This window comes from Mus musculus, chromosome 11, assembly GCF_000001635.26.
Source record: "Mus musculus strain C57BL/6J chromosome 11, GRCm38.p6 C57BL/6J".
NCBI classification, from domain to species: Eukaryota; Metazoa; Chordata; class Mammalia; order Rodentia; family Muridae; genus Mus; species Mus musculus.
This window is the reverse complement of record NC_000077.6, coordinates 104,414,569-104,431,750: the sequence shown is the minus strand read 5'-3', so window position 1 is coordinate 104,431,750 and position 17,182 is coordinate 104,414,569. Positions and strand designations below refer to the sequence as shown.

Below are 17,182 nucleotides of genomic sequence, written 5' to 3'. Positions count from 1 at the left end.
GTTTAAGATCTGAAAAAATATTTTGCTTTGATGACAATCTTTCAAGAGGTTTTCATTGCATTGTTGTTGTGGTCATGTATTCATTAGTCCTTGCTCTTTCGATTGTTTTTTTCTCATTTCTTTTTAATCTGTCTGTTCAACTGGTCTCTGTAGTGCTCGGGTCACATTTCAGAATCTTAATGGTACACAGTTATCTCAAGCCTGAGTAAATGCTGGCCATTCATGATCACACATCAGACTACTTTCCCACCTTTTAAAATTGCCTTTTCTATTAATATGGTATATAATTAAGAACATTCTTCTTTTGTATTAACTATATTAGTATGTCCTTTGGTTTCCTAGAGCCATTTTCTTCATGCCATTTTTCTCTAACTAGAAAAGAGCATCACCATTTTCTTGTCCATGTCTCTCATACTGAAATTTTAACTAATGTTTTTATAGCTCAATTGATAACTTGCCAGCTTTTTGTATATGCTTTTTTAACCTTCTTGCACTTAAAAAAGGTGTCCTTGTTTCCCCCCTCCCCTCTCAAAATGAGGTAATGGTGAGATAGCCTTATTAGTAGAAACCCCATTGGGGCAATAGGAGTTTTTTTCTAATTTGATTTTTGCTTTTGTTTTCAGTATAAGTATGGTTGATTGTAATACTTGGCTTATTGGCTAACCAGATGACCTTAGCTCTTCAACTTGGGTCTCTGTAGTCTCCTCCTCCTCCTCCTCCTCCAACTCTTCCTCCTCCTCCTCCTCTTCTTCCTCTTCCTCCTCCTCCTCCTCCTCTTCTTCTTCTTCTTCTTCTTCTTCAGGGTACATGTTTACAGGTAAGTCTTGTGCACCTGAGTTGCTAACTAGGGAATTACAAAGAGTAAAGCGAGGTGTTTGTTCATATGTAGGTTCTGACTTAACAGTGCTCAGGAGAACAGTGGGGAGAGATTCTTATTTCAAAACGTCTTAAGGAGTTGTGAGAGTGTGTGGTTTTGCTTTGCTGTCATTGGGGGTGTGCTTGACTTTCCTGATTTTTTTCCTCCCCTTTCAGAGAAGGCACTACTGGTATCTATACCTATATACCTATCTATCTAATTGGTGATGCCCTTAGATTCTCTGCAACATACAGAATTGCCCTTCACTCCCCAGCGTGATAAAAATTTCCCAACCAAGATGTTAGCAGTGCTGTCGTTGAGAAATTGCCCTCTGGGTATATGTTTTTTGTTTTCCAAGTACCACTTATATTAAGGAATTTACCCCTTGAAGCTGTCACAATTAAGAATAATAGAATAAGCCGGGCAGTGGTGGCACATGCCTTTAATCCCAGCACTTGGGAGGCAGAGGCAGGCGGATTTCTGAGTTCAAGGCCATTCTGGTCTACAAAGAGAGTTCCAGGACAGCCAGGGCTACACAGAGAAACCCTGTCTCGAAAAAAAACAAAAGAAAGAATAATAGAATAACATCAAAGAAGTCATGCAGTTGCACTATGTAGTCTTACATTCATCAGAATGATGGTGTATGTAGAATCAGTAGTCTTTTGTTTTGGTTTACTTTATTTTTTGAGACAGGATTTCTCTGTATGGACCTCACTATCCTAGAACTCTTTGTAGACCAGGCTGGCCTGGAACTCAGATCCACCTGCCTCTGCCTCCTGAGTGCTGGGATACAGGTGTGTGCCTACATCTCCTGTATTATTAGGAGTTTTCTTTTTTTCTTAAGATTTATTTGTTTTTTATTTATATGAGTACACTGCAGCTGTCTTCAGACACACAAACTAGAAGAGGGCATCAGATCTCATTACAGATGGGTGTGAGCCACCATGTGGTTACTGCGAATAGAGCTCAGGACCTCTGGAAGAGCAGTCAGTGCTCTGAACCACTGAACCATCTCTCTAGCCCTGTTTAATAGAAAAAGTTATTTAATATGATGAAGGGCTGTGTGAATCTCCATCAGGGAAGCTTTCTAATTTTTTTTTCTATTGAAAGTTTGTGTGTGTGTGTGTGTGTGTGTACCATTACACCACAATATATATGTAGAGGCCAGGGGGATAATCCACAGGAGTCTGTTCTTTCCTTTGATCATGTGGATTCTGTGATCATTTCAGGTAGTCAGGATTGGAGCTCACTCCTTAACTGGCTGAACCATTTTCTTTTCTGTCTCTAAAATACTGCTTTGGAATTGAGAAACTATCACCCAGATCACTTTTTCTATAGCTAAAAGACCTTGGTTTGGTGATTCTTTCCTCTCATTTCTACGAGCTTGTTTCATAAGATGAACCTATGACAACATGTACTGCATAGTTGTTTGGTTTGGTTTGTTTGTTTGTTTGTTTGTTTGTTTTTTTCCTGATGCTGGGATTCATTTCAGAGCTTTGGCTGGCTTAGAATAGAGATCTTCCTGCCTCTGCTTACCAAGTGGTAGGATCACAGGCATGTATCACAGTGCCCTGCTGAGCCATCTGTTCTTGACAGATTGTATTCTAGATTAGATAAAGATGAACACACATCAGACTAGAATTCTTTATTCTGTGTATATATAATTTGAGTATTATTTAGCTCAAATTACCCTAAATGTATTGCCCTGGTTGTTATGAATATTACAAAGTTAATTATAGCTTTTAAAGCCTAGAATTCTTTAAAGAAAGGTGATTTATCATAAGCTTAAAATTGACTTAAATTTTTAAAAAATTAATTTATGTATGAATATTTTGTGTACGTACAAATCTGTGCCCCACAGGAATGACTGCTATGTGCGGAGGTCAGGATAGGTTCTTGGGTCTCGTGAAGCTGGAGTTACAGTTAGATGACTGTGAGATTTGGTGCTAGGAATCAAGATAAAGTCCTGGAAAAACAAGTACTCTTAACCAATGATCCATCTTTCTAGCTCCAACTTTGACAGGGTTTCTTTGTTTTATTTATTAGAGGACTTCTGGTCTCTTTTTCCTCTTTAAAAAAAATTACTTTTGTATGTGTGTCAAGTGTACATGTGGAGTACAGTCTTGTGGAATTGGTTCTCTCCTTCCACCTTAGCATTTATTGGTTCTGGGAATGAACCCTGATCAGTGCCTCTGAAATAACTTCTGGTTTTAATTTTTTTTTTTTTTTATTATATGTAAGTACACTGTAGTTGTCTTCAGATATACCAGAAGAGGGCATCAGATCTCATTATGGGTGGTTGTGAGCCACCATGTGGTTGCTGGGATTTGAACTTCGGACCTTTGGAAGAGCAGTCGGGTGCTCTTACCCACTGAGCCATCTCACCAGCCCCTGGTTTTAATTTTTAAAATAAGATTTTATTTGTGTATATGAATGCTCTATATGCATGTACCTTTTTGCCAGAAGATCCCATTACAGATGGTTGTGAGCTACCATGTGGTTGCTGGGAATTGAACTCAGGACCTCTGGAAGAACAGTCAGTGCTCTTACCGCTGAGCCATCTCACCAGCCCTGGTTTTAAATTGTTAAGTGATGCTTTTTGGGATTTATAAGACTGACATTGCTGTGACTGTTTACATCGACATTCTGCTCATTGTTGAATTTAAGAAAGTGTATTATGGTTGCTGGGCATAGTGGCCTTTAAAAGCCTTAATCCCAGTACTTGGAGTTCAAGGCCAACCAGAGCTACATAGGGAGATTCTGTCTTGATGTTTAAAAAGTGAAGAAAGAGTAGTATAATGTTTTGCTCTACTTTGTATTTTGGGCTCTTTTCCTCTTTTGCTTCTCTCCCTTTTACTGACAAGCAATTCTTTTTTATGGTGTAGACATTACAGACTCTTACTACCTACCTTATTAAACAAAAGGAGCTCCTATATTGTATAACAGTTTTTTGTTTAATAAAACATTTTCTATCAGTAAATATAGATATGTAGTGTTCTATGTTGCATATGTTGTTATATGACTAGTTCATAATTTAAATTCTTGGTCGTTTGGTTTGTTTTACTTTTAAAATTTAACCTAATTTTGGTGTCTGGAGAGTTAGCTCCATGGCTAAGAATACTTGTCATTCTTGCAGAAGACCTGGGTTAGGTTTCTCAGCCACCTTTATGATGCTTCACAGCTATCTATAACTCCAGTGCCAGGGAATCTGATATCCCGTTCTGACTTCTGAGAACAACAGATATGCCTATGGTGCACATACATGCAGCAAAACCCACTTTTGAGGAAAGTTCTTATGTAGCCCAAACTGGGCTTAGACTTTCTATGTAATGAAGGTTGGCCTTGAACTCCTGATCCTCCTAGTTTATTGTTAAGTTCTGAGATTACTGATCTGTGCCACTACATCTTGCTTGTTTTCCTTTTACGAGCCACATTGTGAAGTAGTTGTGTGTTTCTTTCTTTCTTTTTTTAAATGTAGATAAAGCTAAAAATAGTAAGAAACAAGAGTCTTAAATTGAAGTGTTGTTTTATGGCAGTTGTAACTAATGAAGCAAATCTTCTTCCTATGTGTACGAATCCTTAGAACAACTAATAAAATCCATAATCTTTACTATTTCATCAAGAATATCTTTTAAACATCAACTAATAATGAACTTTGTAATTCATGCTATAGTGCATGTGTAGAAATCAGGACAACTTGAAAGAGTTGGTCAAACCCAGGTAGGTAGTCAGGTGATGGCAGATATCTTTACTTGCTGGGTCATCTAACAGGCCCAAGCTGCAAGTGAGGAATTCTGTGATTAATATTGTTTGGTGCTGTTGTCTTGGTTCTAAGATACCAGCAATTTTCCTTATCTTTGTTTTTGTACCCTCATTGCAAATGTTAACATAGGTAAAGGCCAGGACTAGTAGAGATTGCTTGGTGGGCTTAAGGTACTTACTTACTGGCCTTGAGTTCTATTGCTCTGTCCTACATTGGTACAATGAGAGAACCAAATCCTGCACATTGCCCCCTGACTTCCTGCGCGAGTACACACACACACACACACACACACACACACACACACACACACCTAAAAATAAATACAATTTTTTAAAAAGGCAAATGATGTTTTTAGTATTACTATGAAAACATTGACCTTCAAAATGGTCATTGAAGGCTGGTGAGATGGCTCAGTAGCTATAAGTGCTTCTAAGCCAGAAGACCTGAATTCCATCCCCTGAATGTACTGTGGAAAGGAAGAACCAGTTTTTAAAAGTTATTCTCTGATCGTCACACACATAAGATGTACCACCACAACCAACACCCCTGCCAACAACCAAATAATTTGGGGAGGGCATCTTTTGAGATCTCCAGGGGTGCAAGAGATTGTGCTTTTAGGGATAGTTGGTGTAGTTCTTTATATAGGTTTCCCTTTGTTTCCAGACCCAAATAGATGAATCAGGAATGAAGAAGAAGCAGTTAATTGAGGTATGTCATTAATGGGTTAGGGTTTAAGAAAATGAAGCAGGAGGAGAAAAGAAAAAAGTACCTCGAAGAAGAAAGTCAATTCTGAGGTTTCAAGGACTAGAGGATTAGAAAGTTAATGCAGCCCAGAAAACCTTTTTCTGAGAGTTAGTGGTCCTCATGCTAGTAGTTGTTGCTAAGGAAGTGAATTGAGGAGAAGGCAAAAGGAAGAGATGTTTGGCTATACCAGCATTTTAGGAGGATTGCAAAGAAGAGAATAAAATAGTTCCAAGAATATCAGGAAAGAAAATTTCATAGAAGTCCACACTACCTATTGCTTAGAAAAAAGTCAGAATATGACTGTTGGTTGAATAACTGGTTAGCTTTCCTAGAGTGATAGGAAATTCTAGAGAGTGGAATATAAAGGCAACTGTAACTATTATTTTGAAGTGCTTTGGGATGGGGGAAGTGAGAGAGTTATGTTGGACTCTTAAAGACACAGATTTACTCTGAAAATGAAGAGCCCAGTAGAAAAGATACATGCTGAATGAAAGAAAACTGATACTACAGCATGATATAGTTAGCCTAGTAATACAATATAAATTTGTAAAGAAGAAACTGATGAAAACTAGATTCCTGGGCAGAAAAAATAACCTTAGGGCCATATTCAGTTAATAATAGAGCAGTTGTGTCCCCCAGTCCTCCCTCCCCAACCAGGGTTTCTCCTTGTAGCCCTGGCTGTCCTGAAATTCTCTCTGTAGACCAAGCTGACCTCAAACTCACAAGAGATCAGTTTCCCTCTGCCTCTCAAGTGCTGGGATTAAAGATGTGTACCACCACTGCCAGGCAAAGAGGTTTTCTTTTAAATAAAGTAATTACAGCCATTTGTGATTATTTCAAAATGAGACTCCTGTTTTGGCACTGTTCAGTCTGTAGTTAACAAGTGACATGAAGGATAAAATTATTTTTTGTAAAAGGATTGTGTTCCTCTCCTCCTAGGTAAAAGATATCTCCAGGCTCCAGAATGGTTCCACAGTTATTCTCCCTTTTTTGGAGGCAGAGTTTGGACAATAGTCTCATGTGATGCTTCTGTTGAAATGTGTGCTGTTTTTAAATGTGCTTGTATTTCTAACTTCCTTTTTTTTCTCTTTCAGTGTGTTCTCAGGGGAGGCAGCAAGGGGCCGTGGAGCTGGCCTCAGCACTGGGAGAGGCTGGACTTCCTGTCTCTCTGTGCTGAATGGCTGCGATGGCGCCCGCTCTCACTGACGCAGCAGCTGAAGCACACCACATCCGGTTCAAACTGGCTCCCCCATCCTCCACCTTGTCCCCTGGCAGTGCCGAAAATAACGGCAACGCCAATATTCTTATTTCTGCCAACGGAACCAAAAGAAAAGCCATTGCTGCGGAGGATCCCAGTCTAGACTTCCGCAATAATCCTACTAAGGAAGACTTGGGAAAGCTGCAGCCATTGGTGGCATCTTATCTCTGCTCTGATGTAACATCTGTTCCCGCAAAAGAGTCTTTGAAATTGCAAGGCGTTTTCAGCAAGCAGACAGTCCTTAAGTCTCATCCTCTTTTATCTCAGTCCTATGAACTCCGAGCTGAGCTGCTGGGGAGGCAGCCAGTTTTGGAGTTTTCCTTAGAAAACCTTAGAACCATGAATACAAGTGGTCAGACAGCTCTGCCACAAGCGCCTGTAAATGGATTGGCTAAGAAATTGACTAAAAGTTCAACACATTCGGATCATGACAATTCCAGTTCCCTCAATGGGGGAAAACGGTCTCTCACTTCGTCATCTCTACAAGGTGGTGAGGTGGGGGGACCTGACTCTGGGAACTTGAAGGGGGGTATGACCAATTGCACTCTTCCACATAGAAGCCTTGATATACAACACACAACTCTATATAGCAATAATAGCACTGCAAACAAATCTTCTGTTAATTCCATGGACCAGCCGGCACTTCAAGGAAGCAGCAGGTTATCACCTAGTACAGACTCCAGCTCTAACTTGACAAATGTGAAGTTAGAAGTCAAAAAGTCTCCTCTGTCTTCCATTCTTTTCAGTGCTTTAGACTCTGATACAAGGATAACAGCTTTACTGAGGCGGCAGGCTGATATTGAGATCCGTGCCCGAAGGTTACAGAAGCGATTACAGGTTGTGCAAGCCAAGCAGGTGGAGAGACATTTACAGCACCAACTGGGTGGATTTTTGGAGACGACATTGAGTAAACTGCCAAACTTGGAATCCTTAAGGTCCCGGAGCCAGTTGATGTTGACCCGAAAGGCTGAAGCTGCCTTGAGAAAAGCTGCCAGTGAGTCTGCCACTTCAGAGGGACTTAGCAACTTTTTGAAAAGTGATTCAATTTCAGAAGAATTGGAGAGATTTACAGCTAGTGGCATAGCCAACCTGAGGTGCAGTGAGCAAGCGTTTGATTCGGATGTCACAGACAGTAGTTCCGGAGGGGAGTCTGACATTGAAGAGGAAGAACTGACTCGAGCTGATCCTGAGCAATGCCATGTGCCCCTGTGAGTAGAACGAATAATGATGCAGTCATTCCTGAAAAATGTGGGACAAGATTTAAATAAAGCCCCATTTTGTAAAGAATATGATTCTTGTATATTGACAACTAGGCTGCACTAATCTTTTCCTAGTTTTAGGTAAGTAAAAGCATATATACCTGAAGGGGAGAAATTGAAGGCATTTCTGCTATAATATTGTGTTGCTATGTGCTAAAAGTTTTCCTTTTTAAGACTTAGTGAAAAGAAACTAGAAAAAAAACAACTGAATACATTGCTTTTGAAACTCCAGGATATTTTAAACTGTAATGTGTAACTTGACATTTTGATGTTTCTGGGATATAGGGACAAGTGTTGATTTCGTTAAATTGATTGAAATTTGTAGTGCTCTCCACTAAACTTTAAGCATACCTGTCTGTCATTTTAATATGAAATTTCCTTTCTGTTGGAGAATGACTGTATCAGCATAGAGAAGGCATCCATGACCATGAAGAGTTTAACAGTTTCTCCCTCTCAACAAACAGGCAGTCATTTCTAGTGTGTAACAGCTTGTTGTCTTGTAATTTAATTTTAATTCTGACACTTTTATGGGTAATAGTGCCAGGTCCCACATTAGGAAGGCTGTGGTTGTCAAGATTGCCCTACTTCAGGTGCCAGTTGCAAACCCCCAGATCGTTTTATATGTGCTTTTCATTACTTGACTGTAAATTAATATTCCCATAGCTTGTTTTCGTATTTGGTTTGCCTGAGCAAGTCAGTACAGTACTCAGAAACACTGCCTTAATGTTTACCAGTTTTTGTTATAAATGATATTTCAAAGGAGAAGGTGAATACATGTATGTGGGTGAGCTATGAGGAAGGGACACTGCTTTCAAGGAACTTTAATGTGTCCAGCTATCCAGAAATCTTCTAAAGTTTGTCCTTTTTTATTTTTACTGGGAACTTTGGTTATATAGGTATGAAATCATTATTTCAGTTGTCATTAGTGATTTTTCCTATCATCTCTGTTTTGAGTCTGAGACTGAAAATTTCAATGGTTTAAACCCACCTTAGTCTTTTTGGTGACTAACACTCATCTTGAAATTACCTCTGAAGCCATCAGTTCAACGACCTACCATCCAAAAAGAAGTTTAGTGCTGGAAGACATGCAAGACCAATATGTATTTCATAGTATCATATATTCTAAGAACTGATTAGAAATGCTTCAGAATATTTTAAACATTGCCTTTTTATGTAATGCACGTTTTACTTCTTGATGCTTTCCTTTAAACTGTGTGTGTATACACATGTATACACGTGTATGTATGTACATATATCTAACTTATACATATATATAATATAAAATATAAATATATTAAATATATATATTTAAAAGTTAGATTCATCAGTTTTTGTTTTGTTTTAGAAGTTTTTTCCCTTTTTTCAGATTTTATTATTAAAAGTGTATGTGTATGCTTAGTGCTTGTGGAGGTCAGAAGACAGTATGGGGTCTCTTGGAATTGGTGTTAACAGACAAGTTATAAGCTGTGTATGTGCTGGGAAACAAATCTTGGCTCTTGTTCTTTCTTTATGAAACCAGTCTTAATGTGGAGTTTTAGTCCTGCCTTTAACTCAGAATTATCCTGTCTTCTGAGGATTACAAGTGTGTACCGCCATGCCAGCTTTTCTTTTCTTTTTTACTTTTTGGAATTCAGCAAGTTACATATTTTGGATAAGGTTTTTACTGCTTTCTAAATCTGTTAGTTTTGTAAAATGATACATAATCTCAGGATGACATGCCTGCTCTTCTCTTTCTTTCATTCCTTTTTTGGAGGAGGGGTGGAGGGCTATGGGGTTTCCCTGTTAGCCCTGGCAGTCCTGGAACTCTGTAGACCAAGCTGACCTCAAACTCATATCTGCCTCCCAAGTGCTGGGATTAAAGACGTGTGCCTCCACCACCCAGCTGGGCTTGCTTTAGTTTTGGGCTTAGTTTATGCTAACTTGTACTTTATTTGCTCCTGAAGCTGTTTTGAATCAGCTACCCCAAAATAAACTTGATGTTGTACACCTCAGTGATAGTAAAGCACTTAAAGTTTTATAGATTTTGCTTTTCTTGTTTGTTTTTAGGGTACTCTGAAAAGCTGTATATTATAGTTTCTTCTTTAAATTAAAGATGCAGAGATGCTGCTGCCAAAAGTGGCAGTCAGATATTTTGTTACTTTCCCATTCTTTCATTTCCACAACAATAGGGAAGGAAAAAAATTTCAGCCAGGAGTAGTAACTTATCATCTCTGATAAATGGAGGTGCTAATGATGAATATGAGCAAAAGACATTGTGCCAAGTATCAAAGAACTGAACAACAACACACATGTTGGCTGTAGGACTAAGTATGACTACTTAAAAAAACAGTCCGTTGAAGTTATTGTTTCTTGGTATTTGGGTTGCTCAACATCTTGAATTTAATGTCTCTTCCTTTTCTATGATTTGTGTGCACAAAGATACTCTCCAGCTCTTTCCTCTGAATAGGTAGCGGGTGTGATGCTGTGAGATTCTGAAGGAAGTTAGGTAAAGGGAATTGGGGGTTGGAGGGCTAAGGCTAATAACTACTGCAGATGGAGCTTCTACCTGTTTCTGCAACTTTTGACTGGTTTTCATTCTCTAAAAGTAGAAAGTACTCATATTGAGCTAGGGCTGTCATACACTTTTTCTGAATGCAAATGTGTGGAATTCTACAGGTGAATAAATTAAGCCTTACTTGAAAGAATTCTTGTGAGAGGAGAATAAAATACCATGAGACAACGTGAAACTTAGTGTCCAATACATAACAATGTAGGGTAAATGCTGTGTGATAGAAATGAAGTAGGAAGAGATTTTAGCAGAAAGATGGAATTAGAAAAAAAATGGATATTAGAACCATGAATGGTAGTTTAGATTTTGATAGGCAGATTTTTGGAGAAAATTGGAAATATGGTCTAAAGAGGTTGATCAATACAAGCAGATGGAATAACACACAGTGGAAAGACAGTTCAAGAGTTACAGGACTGATGTCTAGGGAACATTTTGGAGACCAGTCAGAATGGGTAGAGGTGATATATATACTATAAGAGGAAAGGAGATAAATTCTAGGTGTCACTCAGCCACACCTCCTACCCCAGCTTCCAGCATCTTTTTAGATAGTATTTTATGTTTTCTCATTTAGTCTTCCATGTGCTTAGAGCTGATATTTTTTACAAGCATGTGCTTGCTGCTTATGAAAATATATTCCTATAATGGGCATGGGGAACACAGCCCAGTAACTCCAGCATTTGGGAACCATGATCTTTTCCAGCTAGGTGTGATAGCACAGGCCTTTAATCCTAGTATTTGGAAATCAGAGGCAGGTGGATCTCTTGAGTTCAAGGCCAGCTTACTCTAAATAGAGAATTCCTGGACAGCCTGGACTATGTGGAATAGTATTTTTTAACTTTGCTGAAGCCATAGCCCTTTAATATAGTTTCTCGTGTTGTGGTAACCCCCAACCATAAAATTATTTTTGTTGCTACTTCATAACTGTAAATTTACTACTTTTATAAGTTTAGTGAAAATATCTGTTTTCCAATGGTCTTGGGTGTCTCCTGTGAAACGGTCATTCAACCCCCAAAGAAAGGGGTTGCATCCCACAGGTTGAGAAACCACTGACAGAGACCCTGTCTCAAAAAGGAAAGTTTCTTCTTACATATCTAGTTAGTTACACGAATTTGAAAGGTATGAAGGTACATTGAAGAGTATCCTGGTTGGTTTTCGTCTACTTTATCATTTCGGTGCCAGTTATGTTTATGATTAACATCTGATGTTTATTTTTGTAGAATTTCTTTCCTTAGCATTTGTGAAATTATTCCTAAAGAGAGTAGCATAGTGGAAGAAATTCTTGACCACTGTTAAGAGTGTTAATCTTTTAAGAATGTTAATCTTACCGGGCAGCGGTGGTGCACCTTTAATCCCAGCACTTGGGAGGCAGAGGCAGGAGGATTTCTGAGTTCGAGGACAGCCAGGGCTACACAGAGAAACCCTGTCTCGAAAAAAAACAAACAAAAAAAGAATGTTAATCTTTCTAAGCTTGAGTGAGTAAACATTTACAGATTACAGCCTTTTTAATAATTATTACTGCTCCCTTGTTTTGTAATTATTGGACCAAACCTACCTGTCTGGGAATGGCTGTCTTCATTGTTAGACAGAAATTGTCCTTGGAGGTATATGCTGAGGGGTCAGGGTTACTTAACTCTCAGCACTTAAATCTCAAGTAGGGAGTCAGCCTGAGCCTAGGGGAGCTAGTAGCAGGGCTGGAGTTAAGCTTTTTGTTTTTCTCACGAGGCAGCAAGCTTAGTGCTCTGTGTGTTTATAGTAACTGTTTTGTGTGGGTGTGAGTTCACCTGCAGAAATAAAATTTCTGAGTAAAATTATGCTTTTTGAGTGGACAAGGATAGTGGGGCACAGTAAGAATAAAGAAAGATTATTACCAGATGAAAACACTAGTGAAGTTGCTTGTTAGAGTGATAAGATTTGGGGGGAAAATCCCTGATGAAAACAATCATTTTTCTTCTCAAAAAAAAAAAAAAGCAAAAAGCAAAATAATAAAACCGTTTTCTTTTGGTCTTAATATATCTATTAATAAGTACATATATTAATACTTTAAAATTGTATGTGTGTGGGTATGAATACAATGCTTGCAGAGAAAAGAACAAAGTATTGGCTCCCCCGATCTGGAGTTGCAGGCGGTTAGGAGCAGCCTGGTGTGGTGCTGGAGACTGAACTTGCAGCAGCAGTGACCACTGTTTTAACTGCTGAGCTCTCTCTCCAGCTCCCCTCACCTTTTGTTGTTTTTATTTCTGCAGCAGGGTTTCTCCACGTAGTTATGGCTGTTCTGGAATTCTTTATGTAGACCAAGCTAGCCTCAAAACTCAGTTTCTGTCTCTGCTGGTATCAGAGGTGTGAGTTACCAACTCCAGATCCACCCTCATTTTAAACAATAAAGTTTTTTTTCCCCTCTCCCAGAAATAGTTATTTTTTAAAAGTCTGATAGATACCTAAGGCTCTTAGCTTGATTCCCTAGACAAAAAAATGAAAATTGAAAGTAAAACTGTGACATTGTAAAATTGATACATGTAAGAACAAATAAGGTATATAAAGCCATCTGATCCAGTTTTACCAACACATACTCACATATTGCTTTTAAACATATAAAGTTAGCATAGTTGTCGTCTTCATTGACTCATTTGCCTTTTATAAATTTTTATCCTGGGGGTGAAAAAAAGCTTGGTGTTCTTACCCAGTCCAGGGTTTATATAGCTGTCCAGTTGAATGAAAAAAATTTTTTTTCTTTTTAAACTGACAAATCTCCCAGGAGGTTCTTTCCTTCCCAAGAAGTGTTCTTTCCGCACATTCTGTACACAGTGGACTTTGCAAGATCCTTTTTCAGAAAGCCGGGAGGACAGGCCTGTATAAGATAAAAACAGGATGAAAAGATTGAGCTGTTGCTCTCCGTGTGTATATGAAATGCATATGCAAATACACTCAGGCATTCAAGGAAGTCATTTGGCTTGGAAGGGTAAGTAAAAAGGCTAATTTTGTATTTGTAGACAATTTGTTTAATAAGAGTTTGCTGAAATGATAATGTGTCAGAAAGTGAGTTCTGCATTCTAGAGTTGAGAGACACAAATGTGACTTAAGAAAATTTTAAGGTAAATGCGCAGTCCTAGTGATAAAGTAAGTGTGTGTGTGTGTGTGTGTGTGTGTTTGCATTTTGTTTCGATTTTGAGACAGTGTCTCTGTAACTGTCCTGGAATGGGAATTTAAGGTGTGTGCCACCTCACCTGGCCCTATAGTTTTTATGAACTTTTTTACTTATAAGAATGTGTTTCCCCTGGACATATATCTGTACTGCACATGTGCCTGTGGAGGTCAGAAGAGTGTGGCTGGTGTTGCTGATGGTTGTGAGGTGCCATGTAGGTGCTGGGAATTGAACTGGGGTTCTGGAAGAGCTGTACATGCTCCTAAACACGGAGCTTTCTCCCTGGTCCTTCTGTAGTTTTATATTAAGTATGAGGCTTACTTCCATAAATGTCTAAAGCAGTGTTAGATTATATAATTTTCTGTGGTTTGCTCTAAGTACACAGTGCTAGATTATTAGTGGATCAGATATCTCTTATTTGTTTTTTTGAGATGGTATAAGCTTAGGTTGGTTTGAAATTTACTGTGTAGATCAGGCTGCCTCAAATTCCCATAGATCTGCCTACCTCTGCCTTCAATTGCTTGGATTAAATTGGTGTGCCACCCCCATACCCAGCTCTGTTTTTTCTGTCTTAAAAAATATTTTTAGACAGTGTCTTAGGTATAGCCCAGGCTAGCCTTCAAGTGATTATGTAACTAAGGATGATCTTGAACTCCTGATCTTCTGCCTCAACTCCCAAGTCCTGTGATTACACCACCACATCTGCAAATAGCTCCAACTTCACCCATGAAAATGACTGGATTTATGAAAGGGTAAGGCATGGGATTGCTTTCACATTACCTTGCAGGATGGCTTTTAAACTGTTACATAAACTCAAGTTCAGCCACTTCAATAGAAAAGTCCTTCAGCGTGGTTCCGAGGAGTTATCTTAATTATCTTAGTAGTTAATCAGAATGTGTCATACTAAGGTTAGTCACAATGTCCCTTAGGCCATTCCAGAAGAGTAGTTCAGAATTTTCTAAGCAAAAGACTAAATAATTTTAATAACTTTCAAATAACTCTAATTACTTGGAGACTATCTTTTCAACAGCAGTTAATCCATAGTAACTTTGCTTTCAAAGGGCGAGGAAACACTTTGAGAAGTAAGGAATGATGAAAACATGCAAGAATTGAAAGTTTGGTTCTTGTCCTTTGGGCTTTTATTAATTTTTATCACCTCCAACATAGTAGGAAAGGAAGCATTGGATAGACATCGTGTACTGGGTACATGTTAAGGGCATTATATGTGGTGTGTTCTTTTGTTGTTTGTTTGTTTGTTTCTTTTTTATTACGTATTTTCTTCAATTACATTTCCAATGCTATCCCAAAAGTCCCCCCCCTCCCCTCCCCACCCATTCCCATTTTTTGGCCCTGGCATTCCCCTGTACTGGGGCATATAACGTTTGCCTGACCAATGGGCCTCTCTTTCCAGTGATGGCTGACTAGGTCATCTTCTGATACATATGCAGCTAGAGTCAAGAGCTCTGGGGTACTGGTTAGTTCATAATGTTGTTCCTCTGATAGGGTTGCAGATCTCTTTAGCTCCTTGGATACTTTCTCTAGCTCCTTCATTGGGGGCCCTGTGATCCATCCAATAGTTGACTGTGAGCATCCACTTCTGTGTTTGCTAGGCCCCGGCCTAGTCTCACAAGGGACAGCTATATCACCGTCCTTGCAACAAAGGCTTGCTAGTGTATGCAATGGTGTTATCGCTTGGAGGCTAATTATGGGGTGGATCCCTGGATATGGCAGTCTCTAGATGGACCATCCTTTTGTCTCAGCTCCAAACTTTGTCTCTGTAACTCCTTCCATGGGTGATTGTTTCCAATTCTAAGAATGAGCAAAGTGTTCACACTTTGGTCTTCGTTCTTCTTCAGTTTCATATGTTTTTACATATTGTACCTTATATCTCGCTATACTAAGTTTCTGGGCTAATATCCACTTATCAGTGAGTACATTTCATTTGAGTTCTTTTGTGATTGGGTTACCTCACTCAGGATGATGCCCTCCAGATCCAACCATTTGCCTAGGAATTTCGTGAATTCATTCTTTTTAATAGCTGAGTAGTACTCCGTTGTGTAAATGTACCACATTTTTTGTATCCATTCCTCTGTTGAGGGACATCTGGGTTCTTTCCAGCTTCTGGCTATTATAAATAAGGCTGCTATGAACATAGTGGAGCATGTGTCCTTCTTACCGGTTGGGACATCTTCTGGATATATGCCCAGGAGAGGTATTGCGGGATCCTCCGGTAGTACTATGTCCAATTTTCGGAGGAACCGCCAGACTGATTTCCAGAGTGGTTGTACAAGCTTGCAATCCTGTTTTGTTTTTTGAGATGCCTATCTATATGTAGCCCCGGCTCTCTTTAAAGAGAGATTTATTTTATGTATATGAAGACACTGTAGCTATTTTCGGATACACCAGAAGAGGGCTTCGGACCCTATTACAGATGGTGGTAAGCCATCATGTGGTTGCTGGGAATTGAACTCAGGACCTCTGGAGGAGCAGTCATTGCTCTTAACTGCTAAGCCATCTCTCCAGCCCCCAGCCCTGGCTCTCTTAGAACTCTACAGACAAGGATAGCCTTGAGTCCAATGAATGTTAACATTAAAGGTGTGGACTGCTATGCCCTGTAGGAATTTACATAGAATTGGGATCTTAGAGAGGGACAGGAGTGCAATGGTGTCATACAAAAATCAACAGCCATATTGGTCTAGAAATGTCAAACTTAATTTTTTTCTATTTATACATGGGTAACAGATGGTATTAAATATGTACGGTTTTACCTACGTGAATTTTATTATAGAAGCTAATAAAGCCTCTAAATTAAAATAGCAAAATGATCTGTTTGCCAAAGATAAGAAGTTCAAGAAAGTAGAAAATGAGATTGGAAGGGTAGGCTGGAGTGACTTTTTTTTCCGAGACAGGGTTTCTCTGTAGTAGCCCTGGCTGTCCTGAAACTCACTTTGTAGACCAGGCTGGCCTCGAACTCAGAAATCTGCCTGCCTCTGCCTCCTGAGTGCTGGGATTAAAGGCGTGTGCCACCAACGACCGGCGTGACATTATTTTTGATTACCAGGCTAGTACATTTGAATTTTATGCCAAAAATGGTGAAGAACCAGGTAAGTGTTAAAATGACCTAGTTGTTCATAAAGGAGTCGTTTATTGCTATTGTGATTTGGAAAAGTTGGTGGCTCTCTGATAGTGTGACACTAAAAGTAGTGTAAGGTGGCAGAGAGGCTAATGTACTGGCTTTGCTATGGATAAAGGTTTTATATTGGAATGGTGGAGGTGGAATGGAAGAGATAATGGTCCATAAGTAAGATTGATATCCTGGAGGATTTTAGAGATGAGATAGGGGGCAAAAATAAAATCATCATTTATAGATAAGAAATTTAAGAGACACATCAGGTGACTTCCATGTTAAAGACTATTAATATTAAGAATCAGGGTTGTAATAGAGGTCTTGACTCCCAACGCAATATCCTTCCTTAATTAAACATACTTGGTATCATGACTGGATTTTGGTTCTTAGTTAGAAAACTGACAGAATATTGATGAAAATAGGGAAGGTAGTGGCAAAAAAAGATGTTGGTGTCTGAGAAGGTAAACTAAAGATGACATCCAGAGTGA

General features: G+C 39.0%; 1 protein-coding gene across 12 annotated transcripts in view; it reads left to right on the top strand.

Moving 5' to 3' along the window:
• Window positions 1-17,182, top strand: part of Kansl1 (KAT8 regulatory NSL complex subunit 1) — a 136,008-nt gene that overhangs the window by 37,758 nt on the left and 81,068 nt on the right. For 10 of the 12 annotated variants that reach the window (XM_006534447.4, NM_001372458.1, XM_006534446.4 and 7 more), the window contains one exon: window positions 6,458-7,829. In XM_006534447.4, coding sequence (XP_006534510.1) covers window positions 6,541-7,829 — 1,289 coding nt within the window. In that variant the 5' untranslated portion in view covers window positions 6,458-6,540. Of the gene's footprint in view, window positions 1-5,282; window positions 5,328-6,457; window positions 7,830-17,182 lie in introns of all 12 variants that reach the window. The other 2 variants (XM_030246421.1, XM_006534449.4) reach the window with 1 other exon arrangement.